This window comes from Saimiri boliviensis, chromosome 17 (genome assembly GCF_048565385.1).
Source record: "Saimiri boliviensis isolate mSaiBol1 chromosome 17, mSaiBol1.pri, whole genome shotgun sequence".
In the NCBI taxonomy this organism is placed as follows: domain Eukaryota; kingdom Metazoa; phylum Chordata; class Mammalia; order Primates; family Cebidae; genus Saimiri; species Saimiri boliviensis.
Genome location: NC_133465.1, coordinates 27,871,136 through 27,888,759, shown reverse-complemented (window position 1 = coordinate 27,888,759; position 17,624 = coordinate 27,871,136). Strand labels below are relative to the sequence as shown.

Genomic DNA, 17,624 nt, shown 5'->3' with positions numbered 1-17,624 from the left:
GCAACCTAGTGACCTCCGCCTTGAGCTAATGATCGTCTTTGAAGTTAATCCATCAGAAACCATGATAGATTAAAACACAAACTACAATGTGCGGTGGACACAGAATACAGGCCACGACTCTTCTCATAACCCTGAACATTCGGGGATCCTGTATTTCGACGCTCAACGCCTGATACGACAACCTAATTATTTTCCTTTTTGCCTTGAAAGGTGGCTTCTGGGGATAGGCAAAGCCTGAGCTGGGAACCCAAATGGAAAGACAGCCTTCCCTGCCTTCCCCACAGTGCCTAACCTCTAACAAACCAACTTAAAGTGTGCTCATCACATCAACACATGAGAGACCCTCTTCCTTTTCCCCCTTAAAGACTATGTTTGTACAACACAAACGGCATCTGGAAAAATTTAGCATAAAACTAACACACAATGTTCAATTTTATTTTTTTTTCCTCTATGCAGATGTTCCTACACAGGAGTCAGCGTCCCCAAGGTTAACTGCCTCTAGGTCAGTAATGTCCAGTAGAACCCTCTTTAATGGTGGAAATAAAAGTTATACTATCTGTGCTGTCCAATATGGTAACCATATACCTGCTGAGCACTTGAAATGTGACTAGTGTGAATGATAAACTGAGTAATTCTAATAAATTGCTACATGTGCCTAGGAGCTACTGTTTCTAACAGTGCAACTCTAGGTATACCAACTAGATGTATTTTCATAACCTGCAATAGTTAGAATCAGATAACGGGATGTGATTACACCAGGTGGCCACCTTTATAGCCTTGTGTTAAGGAGACTACCACCATCCTCTTTGCTCCTCTATGTACATCCTCTATGTACAACACGTATCTCTTTTGTAAAATTAAAGTGCCGAATAAGATTTAGAATGTTGCCGGCCGGGCGCGGTGGCTCAAGCCTGTAATCCCAGCACTTTGGGAGGCCGAGGCGGGTGGATCACAAGGTCAAGAGATCGAGACCATCCTGGTCAACATGGTGAAATCCCGTTTCTACTTAAAAAAAAAAAAAAAAAAAAAAAAATACAAAAAATCAGCTGGGCACGGTGGCGCATGCCTGTAATCCCAGCTACTCAGGAGGCTGAGGCAGGAGAATTGCCTGAACCCAGGAGGCGGAGGTTGCGGTGTGCCGAGATCGCACCATTGCACTCCAGCCTGGGCAACAAGAGCGAAACTCCGTCTCCAAAAAAAAAAAAAAAAAAAAAAAAAAAAAAAAAAGATTTATAATGTTAAACTTCCAAAGACTTAAGGGAGAGGAAAAAGAGGATTTTTTTTTTCTTATTTTAAAACAAATGGCAACAGTACAAAAGTTCAAAATACAAATGTTCTAAAATAGACTCTAATATTCAAAGAAATGTAATCTATAAAAAAGGTAGGCTGGGCACGTCGGTTCACACCTGTAGTCCCAGCACTTTGGGAGGCCGAGGCAGGTGAATCACAAGGTCAGGAGTTCAAGACCAGCCTGGCCAACATGGTGAAACCTCATGTCTACTAAAAATACAAAAAAATTAGCCAGGCATGGCAGTGCATGCCTGTAATCTCAGCTACTTGGGAGGCTGAGGCAGAGAACTGCTTGAATCCAGGAGATGGAGGTTGCAGTAAGCTGAAATGGCGCCCCTGCATGCCAGCCTGGGTGACAGAGAGAGACTCTCGTCTCAATAAATAAATAAATATTAGCTGGGCATGGTGGTGCGTGCCTGTAATCCCAGCTACTCAGGAGGCTGAGACAGGAGAATTGCCTGAACCCGGGAGGCGGAGGTTGCGGTGAGCCGAGATTGCGCCATTGCACTCCAGCCTGGGTAACAAGAGTGAAACTCCGTCTCAAAAAAATAAAATAAAATAAAATAAAATAAAATAAAATAAATAAATAAACACACAAATAAAATAAAGGTAACATTACAAATCAGCAGAGAGAAAAATAACCAGCCAGTGTTGGAAAAATTAATTAACTGCTTGGCGAAAAAGACAGTTGTTATCAGCACCAGAAAGAACTTTTGAGGCCAGGCGCAGTGGCTCACACCTATAATCCCAGCACTTTTGGAGGCCAAGGCGGGTGGATCACGAGGTCAAGAAATCGAGACCATCCTGGTCAACATGGTGAAACCCCGTCTCTAGTAAAAATACAAAAATTAGCTGGGTATGCTGGCGTGCGCCTGTAGTCCCAGCTACTTGGGAGGCTGAGGCAGGAGAATTGCTTGAACCGAGGAGGCGGAGGTTGCGGTGAGCTGAGGTCGCGCCATTGCACTCCAGCCTGGGTAACGAGTGGAACTCCATCTCAAAAAATAAATAAATAAATAAAAATTAAAAAAATAAAAAGAACTTTCGAGCATTTTAAAAACAGATACCACACGCACACGCACACAGACATATGCACATACGCATATGCACACACACACACACAATTCCCCAGGGCATCAAAAATTGCCACAAAAGGCGGGCACCTGTAATCCCAGCTACTTGGGAGGCTGAGGGAGGGAGAACTGCCTGAACCCCGAAAGCAGAGGTTGCAGTGAGATGCACTCCACTGGATCCACTGCACTCCAGCCTAGCCCACAGGGTGAGACTCCATCTCAAAAACAAAAAAATGACCACAAAAAAAGCTGGGAGTAAAATTATTTGCAACAAATGAAAAATAAGACATTCATATACTTAGTATTTTTTTTAACTTTGGGTCGGGTGCAGTGGCTCTTGCCTGTAATCCCAGCACTTTTGGGAGGCCAAGGCGGGTAGATTCCAAGGTCAGGTGTTCAAGGCCAGTATGGCCAACATGATGAAACCCTACTAAAAATACAAAAAATTAAGACAGGCGTGGTGATAGGCACCTGTAATCCCAGCTACTTGGGAGCCTGAGGATGGAGAATCAATTGAATCCAGGAGGTGGAGGTTGTTGCAGTGAGCCGAGATGCCACTGCACTCCAGCCTGGGCGACAGAGTGAGACTCCATCTCCAAAACTCTGGCCAGGCACAATGGCTCATGCCTGTAATACCAGCACTAGGAGGTTGAGGTAGGATTGCCTGAGTCCAACAGTTTAAGAGACCAGCCCTAGCAACTCAGCAAGACCCGTCTCTACAAAAAAATGTAAAATTAACCAGGTATGGTGGTGTGTACCTGTAGTCCCAACTACTCAGGAGGCTGAGGCAGAAGGATCACTTGAGCCCAGAAGTTAAGGCTTTAGTGAGCCATGATCACACCACTGCACTCCAGCCTAGGTAATATAGCAAGACCCTGCCATTTAAAAAAACAAAACAAAAAAAAATTAACTCTTCTAAATAAATTAGTAAGAAAAAGTTTTAAAAATAGGCTAGCGGCCGGGCACGGTGGCTCAAGCCTGTAATCCCAGCACTTTGGGAGGCCGAGGCGGGTGGATCACGAGGTCGAGAGATCGAGACCATCCTGGTCAACATGTGAAACCCCGTCTCTACTAAAGATACAAAAAAACTAGCTGGGCGTGGTGGCGCGTGCCTGTAATCCCAGCTACTTAGGAGGCTGAGGCAGGAGAACTGCCTGAGCCCAGGAGGCGGAGGTTGCGGTGAGCCGAGATCGCGCCATTGCACTCCAGCCTGGGTAACAAGAGCGGAACTCCGTCTCAAAAAAAAAAAAACAAAAAAAAAAAACAAAAAAAAATAGGCTAGCTGGGCATGTTGGTTCACACCTGTAATCCCAGCACTTTGGGAAGTTGAGGCAGGTGGATCACAAAATCAGGAGTTCAAGACCAGACTGGCGAAGATGGTAAAACCCGGTCTCTACTAAAAATACAAAAATTACCCAAGCGTGGCACCTGTAATTCCAGCTACTTTGGGAAGCTGAGGCAGAGAACTGCTTGAACCCAGGAGGCAGAGGTTGCAGTGAGCCCAGATTTCGCCACTGCACTCCAGCCTGAATGACAGACTCCATCGCAAAGAAAAAAAAAAAAGGATGCGAAAAGATGAGGAACACGAAATATACTAACTTTACTAATATTAAAGAAAAGTATGTTAAAACAATGACACATCACATTTCATCTATAAAATGGTAAAAATAAAAACTATAATTATAACAGTACAGGTTATGGTATTAATACTTTCATCTATTGCTTGAAAGAAGGAGCAAATTGGCAATATATATCAATATTCTCTAAAAGTGATATCCTTTAATCCAGTAATTCCACTGTCAAATGTCAGTCTCCAAAGGAAATAGCCAGGGATGTGAATGAAGACTGGCAAGAATCTTCATCAACAGCATAGTTATAATTTTTTTAAAAATTAGAAATGATGCCGGGCGCGGTGGCTCACGCCTGTAATCCCAGCACTTTGGGAGGCCGAGGCGGGTGGATCACGAGGTCAAGAGATCGAGACCATCCTGGTCAACATGGTGAAACCCCGTCTCTACTAAAAATACAAAACATTAGCTGGGCATGGTGGCGCGTGCCTGTAATCCCAGCTACTCAGGAGGCTGAGGCAGGAGAATTGCCTGAACCCAGGAGGCGGAGGTTGCGGTGAGCCGAGATCGCGCCATTGCACTCCAGCCTGGGTAACAAGAGCGACGCTCTGTCTCAAAAAAAAAAAAAAAAAAAAAAAATTAGAAATGATGGAGTCCAACCAGAGATTAGCAAAATAAATTATGGCTCATTTTTACAATGTAATGTTAAGAATTTAGTAAATGTTTTTAAGGCTATTTAATGATACAGAAAAGCAACATTAAGTGAAATGTAACATTAAGCTACACTGAATGCTTCTCTCAGTGACATCATGTTAAACTAAAGGGTCCAATTCAGACAGTTGCCTCCTGCTCCTGGAATGCTCTCTTATTTTTTTGCTCCAAGCCTGCCTTCCACTCTTCACTGCTAAGCCTTCTCTGCACTTGAATCTATTCCCTACCCCATTCCCTTCTTTTGTTGCTGGGTTGCCTCAATGCAAACACTTTTCTGATCATCAGTCCCAGAAGACAGAAGACACTTTTATATGGTTTTAACCTTCTTGACGGACTTTTCGCAATATCCAGCACTTCCTTTTCTGCTGATCCAATCAGCTTTCTTAGGACGTTCAGCTGGTTTTGCAACCCATACTTCTATCCCCAAAGGCCTCCCTCCTTTCCTGCACACACGGGCACTCAAATAGTTCTTGAATGGGTAAATAAGTATAAATCCAATTTCGATAAAGAAAATCAAATTACTGAGTTTAACTCAAGATAGAGTACAGGATGCTTTTGCTTTTATCACCACACTATTCTATTTCCTCCATTATTTTCCAGAACAAATGCATACGATGTATCTTTTATAATGAGAATAAACCAGCAAAACTGTAATTTATCCTTCATTTCTTTGGTTGTTGTTTTTCTTGTTTGTTTGTTTGTTTTTTGAGGAGTTTTGCTCTTGCTTCCCAGGCTGGAGTGCACTTTGTGACCTCAGCTCACTGCAACCTCCACCTCCCAGGTACAAGCAATTCTCCTGCCTCAGCCTCCCAATTAGCTGGTATCACAGGCACTCACCACCATGCCCAGCTAATTTTCGTATTTCTAGCAGAGACTGGGTTTCACCATTTTGGCCAGGCTGGTCTCAAACTCCTACCCTCAAGTGATCCACCCACCCTGGCCTCCTAAAGTGCTGGAATTAAAGGCATAAGCCACTGCGCCTGGACACTTTCCTTCATTTTAACTGGCTCCTAGATTGAGATTAGAGATACTCATGCTTGACCTGGGATAATAAATAAAAGCTAGTAATATGCTTTCATGTATTTTGGAAAACATTTAGGACCTGTGGTAAATCTGGCCTCAACATTAAATCAGCAGTTCTCTTTCCTGGAATTAGAGATTAGCACATCAAGCTGAGCACAGTGTCATGCATCCATAAGCCCAGCTACTCAGGAGTCTGAGGCAAGAGGGTCACTTGAGTTCAGGAGTTCAAGACCAGCCGGGACAAAAGAACAAGACCCCGTCTCAATCACAAATTTTTTTTTTTTTACTTTTTAAAAAAGACCAACAAGCTAACATAAAATTAAAGTGTATCTCGAAACCAGACAGCCATCTTGTCTGCCATCACTGAGCAAATTACAGATGGACTTATAATACAAATTTGCCCACAGGGCTTGCTTGCAATACTATTTCACAAAGCTGGCTGTATTCTTCCTCTTCACAAATGGCCAGTCTGATGCATAGCATGTTTAGCTACAAATGCCTCTGCTGACTCTCCCTGCAACATTTTCATCGCTCGCCAGTAGATCTGTCCACAGTTCTCAGGTCTACCAAGGGGGTGGTTCAATTCTTCTTTGATATAATCCATCCAAAGATCTTTAAAAAAAAAACCAAAAAAACAAACCACACACAATTATATAACTGACAGAGTATTATTAGGTAACCTTATTAAATATCAATTCAAATCAAGATTTCTAAGAAATTTAACTTCTCACTGTTATTTCCCTAAAATATTTTGTTTAACAATACTTCTCTTAGCTTCTTTAAACGTTAAAGCATAGTGGCAGGTTTTGGGGTTGTATGTTTTTTGTTTTGTTTTTTGAGACAGGGTCTCACTGTGTTGCCCAGGCTGGAGTGTGGTGGTGGGACCACAACTTACTACAGCCTCAACCTCCTGGGTTCAAGCAACCCTCCTGCCTCAGCCTCCAGGGCAGCTGGGACCACAGTACACCACCATGTTTGGCTACCTTTTTATTTTTTATAGAAACAGGGTCTCACCATATTGCCCAGGCTAGTCTTTAACTCCTGGGATCAAGCAATCCTTCTGCCTTGACTTTCCAAAGTGCTGGGATTACAAGTGTGAGTCACTGTGCCTTACCAGTTTTTTTCTTTTTCAGTAGAAAACCTTCACATCAATCATAAGAGTCTGTATTAATTAATAAACTCAAAAATACTAAATGTTTTGGTTAGGCACAGTGGCTCATACCTATAATCCCAGCACTTTGGGAGGCTGAGGCAGGCAGATCACCTGAGGTCAGGAGTTCAAGGCCAGCCTAGCCAACATAGCAAAACCCCATCTCTACTGAAAATACAAAAATTTGCCAGACATGGTGGTATGCATGCCTGTAATCCCAGCTACTTGAGAGGCTGAGGCACAAGAATCGCTTGAACCTGGGAGACCGACGTTGCAGTGAGCCAAGATTGCGCCACTGCACTCCAGCCTGGGTAACAGAGTAAGACTCCATCTCAAAACAAAATAAAAATAAACAAATCAATGTTTATGAGTTCATAAATAAAATCCACAGATTTTACATGACATACCTATACCCAGAAGTATGTTGTATAAGTCCTACAAATGAGGGCAATGTGGAGACAGCCAACAACAGATGTCAATTAGCATCTCACGTTTACCCCTCTGATGTAACTCCAAATACATTTTTTTTAAGAGAATAAAACCATGAAAATCTTTCTCTAATGCTTTCTCAATTAGCCTCTCATATTTACCCCTTTGATATAGCATTAAATACATTTTTGTTTTTGTTTTTTTATTTAAATACATTTTTTTGTTTTTGTGTGTGTGTGTGTGTGTGTGTGTGTGTGTGTGTGTGGTTTTTGGTTTTGTTTTGTTTTTTTCCTAAATACATTTTTTTAAGAGAACAAAACCGTGCAAACCTTTCTCTAATCCAGAAGGGGTGTTTTTGGTTTTTGTGTTTGGAACAGGGTCTCACTCTATCGCCCAGGCTAAATGCACTGCAGCCTCAACTTCCTGGGGCCAAACAATCCTCCTACTTCAGCCTCCTGAGTAGCTGGGACCACAGTTAAGTACCACAACACCCAGCTAATTTTTTTTAATGTTTGTAGAGATAGGGGTCTTACTATCTTGCCCAGGCTTGTCTCATATTCCTGAGAAATCCAGAGTTCTTAACAGAAGGCCTATGGACCCCTGAGCTTATGATCTTGAAATAATAAACAAAATTATATGCTCAAGTATTTACGCACAAAGCAACTGAGGAGGCAGGGGAAGGATATGTTTTGTTTTAAAAGGGGGTTAGGATGAAAAAAAAAAAGAAGTAGTTTTTCTGTTTTTTTGAGACAGAGTTTTGTTCTGTCGTCCAGGCTGGAGTGCAATGGCACAATTCTCAGCTCACTACAACCTCCACCTCCCAGGTTCAAGCAATTCTCCTGCCTCAGCTTCAAGAGTAGGTGAGATTACAGGCACATGCCACCACACCCAGCTAATTTCTGTTTTTAGTAGAGATGGGTTTTCACCATTTTGGCCAGTCTGGTCTCGAACTCCTGACCTCAGGTGATCTGCCTGCCTCAGCCTCCCCAAGTGCTGGAATTACAGGTGCCAGCCACTGCACCCAGCCAAGAAACACTGTTCTGACCATCCTAATTGGTCACAAATTAAGGTTTACTTACCGGAATCTGCAGATCCAAACTCTCTCAAAGCTCTCTCATAATATTCTCTTATGTTCGCCATATTGCAGGATTCCTGACAAAGACAGACAATCTTACCTGAAAAGCCTGATTTATAACATAACAAATTCATTCCAACCATATTTTTTTTTAATAGTTTTTTTTTTTTTTTGAGATGGAGTTTTGCTCTTGTTACCCAGGCTGGAGTGCAATGGCACGGTCTCGGCGCACTGCAACCTCTGCCTCCTGGGTTCAGGCAATTCTCCTGCCTCAGCCTCCCGAGTAGCTGGGATTACAGGCACGTGCCACCGTGCCCAGCTAATTTTTTGTATTTTTAGTAGAGACGGGGTTTCACCATGTTGACCAGGATGGTCTCGATCTCTTGACCTTGTGATCCACCTGCCTCGGCCTCCCAAAGTGCTGGGATTACAGGCTTGAGCCACCGTGCCCGGCTTCCAACCATATTGTTAAGCAGCTATTGTCTGTCAGGTATTTGAAGGAGAAGGTGGGTCAGTCAGAGTTTAACATGAACACAACCTGGATCTCAACTTTTCCAGGAAAAAAATCAAAGCCACTCAACAGAGTGAATTAAGTGTCAAACACAAAAGCTGTAGTAACATGGAGAAAGGTGCTATTAGAAAAAAGTGGGGGACATGGACAGCTTCACAGAAAACAGTATTTGAAGGCATTGAGGAATTAGTGGGATTTAAATAAACATTGAAGGTTCTACTCGTTTTGAGTAAGGATTTCTTCCTTTTGAATATCTGGGCCCTGATTCTTGTTATATCCACCTTAAAGTAAATACTAGTTATATGACCTTCAGCAAGTTTTTAAACCCTCTGACCTTAAACATTTCCTCACCTATAAAACAAGGATAGTATCTCTTAACACAACTACAAGTATTAGATTAAAATGCTGATGAATTATGTACCTAGCAGAATAGCTATAACTAACGTTACAACCAATAACTGCTCATTCTCCACCTATTTTTTAAAAATATATTCATGCTGGGCTCAGTGGCTCACACCTGTAATCCCAGCACTTTGGGAGGCTGAGGCAGGTGGATCATAAGGTCAGGAGTTCAAGGCCAGCCTGGCCAACATGGTAAAACCAACATGGTGAAACCCCATCTTAAAAAAAAAAAAATGGCCGGGCGCGGTGGCTCAAGCCTGTAATCCCAGCACTTTGGGAGGCCGAGGCGGGTGGATCACGAGGTCGAGAGATCGAGACCATCCTGGTCAACATGGTGAAACCCCGTCTCTACTAAAAATACAAAAAATTAGCTGGGCATGGTGGCACGTGCCTGTAATCCCAGCTACTCAGGAGGCTGAGGCAAGAGAATTGCCTGAACCCAGGAGACGGAGGTTGCGGTGAGCCGAGATTGCGCCATTGCACTCCAGCCTGGGTAACAAGAGCGAAACTCCGTCTCAAAAAAAAAAAAAAAAAAAATGTATTCGTGCCAGGCACAGTGGCTCACACGTGTGATCCCACCACTTTGGGAGGCCAAGGCGGGTATATCATGAGGTCAGAAGTTTGAGACCAGCCTGGCCAACATGGTGAAACCCCGTCTCTACTAAAACTAAAAAAATTAGCTGGGTATGGTGGCTCGTGCCTGTATTCCCAGCTACTTGGGAGGCTGAGGCAGAAAAATGGCTTGAACCTGGGAGGCGGAGGATGCAGTGAACCAAGATCTCACCACTGCACACTAGCCTGGCAACAGAGCAAGACTCAAGTCTTAAAAAAAAAAAAAAAAAAAAAAACACTCCCACAGATTAGTAACCACTAATCCATTTCCAGACAAGAAATGCTGAAACAGAAAACTTACTTGCTCCTTTTCAAACTGAATCATTTTCCTGAAAAAGTCAACTGAAAATGGACGACTCTCCTGTAAACTAAAAAGGAAGAAGAAAATGTTATCTGCCACAATGACAAAAAGCCTTTTACATCCCATAAATGTAAATACCCAGACTAGTGCCTCCACAATACATGGCTTAATAAAGATTTGACTTCAAATCAATGCAAGGATTTGACCTGATGGCCAGTCACTCTCACGACTCAATGACCACTAATGACTTTCTCTTCATAACCGTTTTTACTTTCTTTCTTTTTTTTTTTTTTTTTTTTTTTTTTTTTTGAGACAGAGTCTTGCTCTGTCGCCAGGCACCAGGCTGGAGTACAGTGGCGCGATCTCAGCTCACTACAACCTCCACCTCCCAGGTTCAAGCAATTCTTCTGCCTCAGCCTCCTGAGTAGCTGGGACTGCAGGCGCTCACCACCACACCCAGCTAATTTTTTGTATTTTTTAGCAGAAACGAGGTTTCGCCATGTTGGCAAGGATGGTCTCAATCTCTTGACCTTGGCCTCCCAAATTGCTGGGATTATAGGCATAAGCCACTTTGACCGGCCTTCTTTTTTTTTCTTGAGACAGGGTCTCACTTTGTCACCCAGGCTGGAAGGCAGTATTGCAATCATAGCTCACTGCAGTTTTGAATTCCCAGGCTCAAGAAATACTCCTGCCTTATTCTCTAGAGTCGCTGTGACTGTAGGCATACGCAACCACACATGGCTAATTTTTCAATTTTTTTATAGAGAAGAGGTCTCAGTAGATTACCCAGGCTAGTCTCGAACTCCTGGGCTCAAGCAATCCTCCCACTTTGGCCTTCCGAAGTGTTAGAATTACAGGCGTGAGCCGGGCGCGGTGGCTCAAGCCTGTAATCCCAGCACTTTGGGAGGCTGAGGCAGGTGGATCGCGAGGTCAAGAGATCGAGACCATCCTGGTCAACATGGTGAAACCCCGTTTCTACTAAAAAAAAAAAAAAAAAAAAATACAAAAAATCAGCTGGGCACGGTGGCGCGTGCCTGTAATCCCAGCTACTCAGGAGGCTGAGGCAGGAGAATTGCCTGAACCCAGGAGGCGGAGGTTGCGGTGAGCCGAGATCGCGCCATTGCACTCCAGCCTGGGTAACAAGAGCGAAACTCCGTCTCAAAAAAAAAAAAAGAATTACAGGCGTGAGCCACCATACCTGGTTCAATTTTCTTACTGTGCTCTTCTTTCTCAATTGCAGAGTTTTCAAGTTCCCTCAACTACATGTCAAAGTCTTTTGGAAAATCAGTAATTCCACTTCAAGGAATATGTTCTAAGGAAATGATTTCTAATATGGACAAATAATTGTGCTGAAATATTCATCAAAACAGTATCACTGTGGTCAAACAAGTTATACTGCATCCACTGCCGGGTGCGGTGGCTTACATCTATAATCCCAGCACTTTAGGGAGCCAAGACGGGTGGATCACCTGAGGTCAGAAGTTCGAGACCAGCCTGACCAACATAGTGAAACTCCATCTCTACTAAAAATACAAAAATTAGCTGGGTGTGGTGGCAGGGGCCTGTAATCCCAGCTACTCAGGAGGCTGAGGCAGGAGAATCCCTTGAACCCGAGAGACGGAGGTTGCAGTGAGCAAAGATCCAGCCTGGGCAACAGAGTAAGACTGTCTCAAAAAAAAAAAAAAAAAGTGATACTGCATGCATCCCCAGAGTGATATATCACACAGTTTTCTCTTTTTTTTTTCTTTTTCCGTTTAGGCAAAGTCTCCCCATTACCCAGGCTGGAGTACAGTGCTGAGATCCTGACTCCCTGCGGCCTAGAATTCCTGGGCTCAAGCAATACTCCTGCCTCAGCCTCCTGAATAGCTGGGACCACAGGGTAAACCATCACGTCTGGCTAATTGTTTCTCATTTTTAGTAGAGAAAGGGTCTGGCTATGTTGCCCAAGGTGGTGTTCCACTCCTGGGTTCAAGCGATCGTCCCACCTCAGCCCTGGCCACCTAAAGTGCTGGGATTATAGGAATTGCATGAGCCACCATACCTGGCCTCTTTATTTTTTTAATGTTTTTATTTTTTGAGACAGGCTCTCCCTTTGTTGTCCAGGTTAGAGTGTAGAGGCATAATCATAGCTCACTGTAGCCTCCAACTCCTGGGCTCAAGCAATTCTCCCACCTTGGCGTCCTAAAGCACTGGGATTACAGGTGTGAGCCACTGTACCCATCGGTATTTTTTTTTTTTTTTGAGTCTTGCTCTTGTCACCCAGGCTGGAGTGCAATGGCGTGATCTCAGCTCACTGCAACTTCCGCCTCCCTGGTTCAAGCAATTTTCCTGCCTCAGCCTCCTGAGTAGCTGGATTACAGGCACCCTTCACCACACTCAGCTAATTTTTGTATTTTTAGTAGAGATGGGGTTTTGCCATGTTGGACAGGCTGGTCTCGAACTCCTGACCTCGTGATCCTCCCACCTCAGCCTCCCAAAGTGCTGGGATTACAGGTGGGAGCCACCACACCTGGCAGCCATGTATTATTTTAATTTCAACTTTTATTTTCTTTTTTTTTTTTTTTTTTTTTTGAGATGGAGTTTCACTGTTGTTACCCAGGCTGGAGTGCAATGGCACAATCTCGGCTCACCGCAACCTCCGCCTCCTGGGTTCAAGCAATTCTCCTGCCTCAGTCTCCCGAGTAGCTGGGACTACAGGCGTGCACCACCATGCCCGGCTAATTTTTGTATTTTTAGTAGAGATGCGGTTTCACCTTGCTGACCAAGATGGTCTCGATCTCTTGACCTCGTGATCCACCCGCCTAGGCCTCCCAAAGTGCTGGGATTATAGGCGTGAGCCACCGCGCCCGGCCTCAACTTTTATTTTCGATTCAGGCGAGTATATTTTGTGACACTGAGGTTTGGGGTAGATTGACCCTGTAACGTAGGAAATGAGCATAGTAATTGTTGGGTAGCTTTTCAGCTCTTTCCTCCTTCCCCTACCCTGCAGTGTCTACTATTTCTGTCTTGATGTTCATGTGTACCCAGTGTTTACCTCCAAATTATAAGTAAGAACATGTGATATTTGGTTTTCTATTCCTGTGATAACTTGCTTAGGACAATGGCCTCTAGCTGCATCCGTGCTACTGCCAAGAACATGATTTTGTTCTTTTTAATGGCTGCATAGTATTCCATAGAGTATATATACTGCATTTTATTTATCCAATTAACTGGTGATAAGCACCTAGGTTGATTCCATGCCCTTACTATTGTGCATAGTGCTGTGATGAACATACAAGAACATGTCTCTTTGATAGAACTGTTTATTTTACTTTGAGTAAATACCTAGTAATGGGATTGTTGAGATGAATGGCAGATTTGTTCAAGTTCTACCAGAAATCTCCAGACTGATCTCCACATGGCTGAATAATTTACATTCCCACCAACAATGTATAAGATTTTCCCTGCAGCCTTGCCAATAACTATAATTTTTTGATTTTTTGATAATAGCCATTCTGACTGGTGAGACGGTATCTTATTGAGGTTTTGATCTGCATTTCTCTAAGGGTTAGTCATGTTGAGCATTTTTTCATATGTATGTTGGCTGCCTTTAATACAGCTATTATGTTTGCTTTGTTTTGGGTTTTGTTTTTGTTTTGAGATAGGGTCTCGCTTTGTCACCAAGGCTGGAGTGTAGCAGTACAAACACAGCTCACTACAGTCTCAACCACCTGGACTCAAGTGATCCTCCCACTTCAGCCTCCCAAGCAGTTGAAATCACAGGCACATGTTACGACACGCAACATTTTTTTTTTTTTTTTTTTTTTTTTTTTTGAGACGGAGTTTCACTCTTGTTACCCAGGCTGGAGTGCAATGGCGCGTTCTCGGCTCACCGCAACCTCCGCCTCCTGGGTTCAGGCAATTCTCCTGCCTCAGCCTCCTGAGTAGCTGGGATTACAGGCACACGCCACCATGCCCAGCTAATTTTTTTATTTTTAGTAGAGACGGGGTTTCACCAAGTTGACCAGGATGGTCTCGATCTCTCGACCTCGTGATCCACCCGTCTCGGCCTCCCAAAGTGCTGGGATTACAGGCTTGAGCCACCGCGCCCGGCTGTTTTAAGCATTTTTAGTAGAAATGAAGTCCTGCTGTGTTGCCTAGGCTGGTCTCAAATGCTTGAGCTCAAGCGATCCTCTTGCTCAGTCTCCCAAAGTGCTACGATTACACATCTTGACCCACTGTGCCCAGCTCATATAGCTTTGTTTAATAAATGATGTTTATAAAGAATTTTTGGCTGGGCACAATGTCTCACACCTACAATCCCAGAACTTTGGGAGGCCAAGGCAGGAAGATCACTGGAACCCACAAGGTCAAGATCAGTTTAAGCAACAAAGCAAGACTCCCAATTACACAAAAAATTTAAGAATTATCTGGGCACGGCCAGGCGTGGGGTGTCTCACACCTGTAATCCCAGCACTTTGGAAGGCTGAGCTGGGCAGATCACTTGAGCCCAGAAGCTGGAGACCAGCCTGGGTAACACGGTGAAACCCCATCTCTACCAAAAATTTAAAAATTACCTGAGTGTGGTGGCACACACTAGTAGTCCCAACTACATGGGAAACTAAGGCACAAGAATCGCTTATACCAGGGACGCAAAGATTACAGTGAGCCAAGATGGTGCCACTACACTCAGCCTGGGCAACAGAGTGAGAAAAAAAAATTTAGGCCCAGCACAGTGGCTCTCACCTGTAATCCCAACACTTTGGGAGGCTGAAGCAGGCTGATCACCTTAGGTCAGGAGTTCGAGACCAGACTGGAAAACACGGCAGAACTCCATATCTACCAAAAATGTAAAAAATTAGCCAGGTGTGGTGGCAGAAGCCTATAATTCCAGCTACTCAAGAGGCTGAGGCTGGAGAATCACTTGAACCCGGGAGGTGGAGGTTCCAGTGAGCCGAGATTGCAACACTCCACTCCAGCCTGGGCAACAGAGCAAGACTCCGTTTCAGGAAAAAAAAAAAAAAAGAAAGAAAAAATTTTTTAAACCATAAATAAAATTATAATTATACTTACAGGCCGGGCACAGTGGCTCACGCCTGTAATCCCAGCACTTTGGGAGGCCAAGGCGGGTGGATCACCTGAGGTCGGGAGTTCGAGACTAGCCTGACCAAAATGGAGAAACCCCATCTCTACTAAAAATACAAAATTAGCCTGGCATGGTGGCACATCCCTGTAATCCCAGATACTCGGGAGGCTGAGGCAGTAGAATCTCTTGAACCCAGGAGACAGGTTGCAGTGAGCTGAGATTGTACTATTACACTCCAGCCTAGGCAACAAAAGCATCTCAAAAAGAGAAATACAATTGTACTACCATCTCAACTAAACTACATAAAAACACATTTTAAAATTATATGTTAACATAATTTTATGCTATATGATAATATATAATTGATGGTATAATAAATTATCATTGTTATGTTTCCCCCCACCACAATGAACCACTTTTATTGTTCAAAAAAATAAAAAGAAGGCCAGGCATGGTGGCTCATACTTATAATCTTAGCACTTTGAGAGGCTGAGGCAGGAGGACTGCTAGAGCCCAGGAGTTTGAGACTAGAGTGAACGACACAGTGAAACTCACCATCTACAAAGAAAAAAAAATTCTAAGTTAGCTGGACATGGTGGTAAATGCCTGTAGTCCCAGACACTTGGGAGGCTGAGATGGAAGGATTGCTTGAGCCCAGGTCAAGGCCAGACTCCATCTTTAAAAAAAAAAAGAAAGAAAAAGTGTATATTGGATGACTCCCTCAGAGAGTATTTGTGACACAAATAATCTGGGTATGAAGGGCTGAGTATGGGGAGAAGAGACTAGTAACTGTGAACATTTGTGAGTACCTTTTAAACACAGCTCTGGCCTTTTTGTAGCCACCACTTCGATAAGCCCAATCCAGGTACTTATCCTTCAAGGTTACTGAGTCGGCACCAATGACAGCTAACAGAGCTTTCTACAATTTAAAAGAAAAAAGAAATAAGCTACGTGAGAAAACTTACAGATATCGAAACAGATTTTCCCAGAACCACCTGAGGCCACTCCATAGTGCTTTAGGCATACCTGCTGCTGAAACAACACTAGAGCTGGCCAGCCAGGGAACCCATCTGCCATTCCCCACGACACAAGACTTAGAACACGGAGCCTATACCTTAAAGACTGCCTCAGTGTCTTCTTGGCTTTTAGCACCTTCACTCCACTCTGCCCAAGAAATCCACAATGACAGACAAACCTACTCCCAGTTTAAAAAATATTAGTTAGAAAATAGCATGTAACAAAACATTGCATATACCCTAAAAATACGTAAATTATTATGTATCAATTTTTTAAATGTTATAAAATGACAGCTTAGTCCTATTCTCTGAAAAGTAAATAAAAAGGTAGGTTCCTCCTAAGATAATCAACATGTAAAATATGGATTTATTCCCAAACTGTCCTCATTGTTAACAGAATTCTCATTGCCCAGCAGGAGTAGCACACGAGAACACAGCCAACCTTCTGACCAAGTCACTAACTCTTCTGTGAATTTTAGTTCTTTTTGTTTGTTTGCTTGAGACAGGGTCTCACTTCGTACCCCCAGGCTGGAGTGCAGTGGCATGATCTTGGCTCACCGCAACCTTTGATTCCCGGGTTCAAGCAATTCTGCCTCAGCCTCCTGAGTAGCTGGGACTACAGGCACATGCCATCACACCTGGCTAATTTTTGTATTTTTAGTAGAGACAGGGTCTCACCATGTTGGCCAGGATGGTCTCAATCTCTTGACCTCGTGATCCACCAACCTTGGCCTCCCAAAGTGCTAGGATTACAGGAGTGAGCCACTGCGCCTGGCCATTTTAGTTCCTTTCTACTGGAAAATGTTTCCTGTAGTTATCATCATCAATCATCTTTTAGTTAAGTAAGCAATTAACAGCCTACACAATTAGACCCACAACTACCCGGGTCATGTCTTTGCTGTCTAAGACCCATAACACAAGAACTAATTAATCTAGGCTGAACTATCTGATCTTCATTCATGTTCCAGAGGTACCTACAAATGAGCAGCAAAGGCGAGGCAGGTGGCACACGCCTGTAATCCCAGTACTTTGAAGGTGGAGGCAGATGGACCGCTTGAGGCCAGGAGTTCGATACCAGCCTGACCAACATGGCAAAACCCCATCTCTGCTAAAAATGCAAAAAATGGGCCGGGCACAGTGACTCAGGCCTGTAATCCCACCACTTTGAGAGGCCGAGACAGGTGGATCACGGGGTCAGGAGTTGGATACCAGCCTGACCAACATGGTGAAACCCTGTCTCTACTAAAAAAAAAAAATCCAAAAAAAAAAAAAGTAGCCAGGCATGGTGGCACATGCCTGTAATCCTGGCTACTTGGGAGGCTGAGACAAGAGAATTGCTTGAACCCAGGAGGCAGGGATTGTGGTACGCCGAGATAATGCCATTGCACTCCAGCTTAGGCA

At 43.7% G+C, this 17,624-nt stretch overlaps 1 protein-coding gene across 1 annotated transcript in view; it reads right to left on the bottom strand.

Moving 5' to 3' along the window:
* Window positions 1-5,921: 5,921 nt before the first annotated feature.
* Window positions 5,922-17,624, bottom strand: part of UTP6 (UTP6 small subunit processome component) — a 44,882-nt gene continuing 33,179 nt past the window's right edge. Inside the window, exons 15-19 of the mRNA XM_039476395.2 lie at window positions 16,322-16,402; window positions 16,017-16,126; window positions 10,143-10,209; window positions 8,321-8,393; window positions 5,922-6,274 (exon numbers count right to left, since the gene is read on the bottom strand). Coding sequence (XP_039332329.1) covers window positions 6,117-6,274; window positions 8,321-8,393; window positions 10,143-10,209; window positions 16,017-16,126; window positions 16,322-16,402 — 489 coding nt within the window. The 3' untranslated portion in view covers window positions 5,922-6,116. The remainder of the gene's footprint in view (window positions 6,275-8,320; window positions 8,394-10,142; window positions 10,210-16,016; window positions 16,127-16,321; window positions 16,403-17,624) is intronic.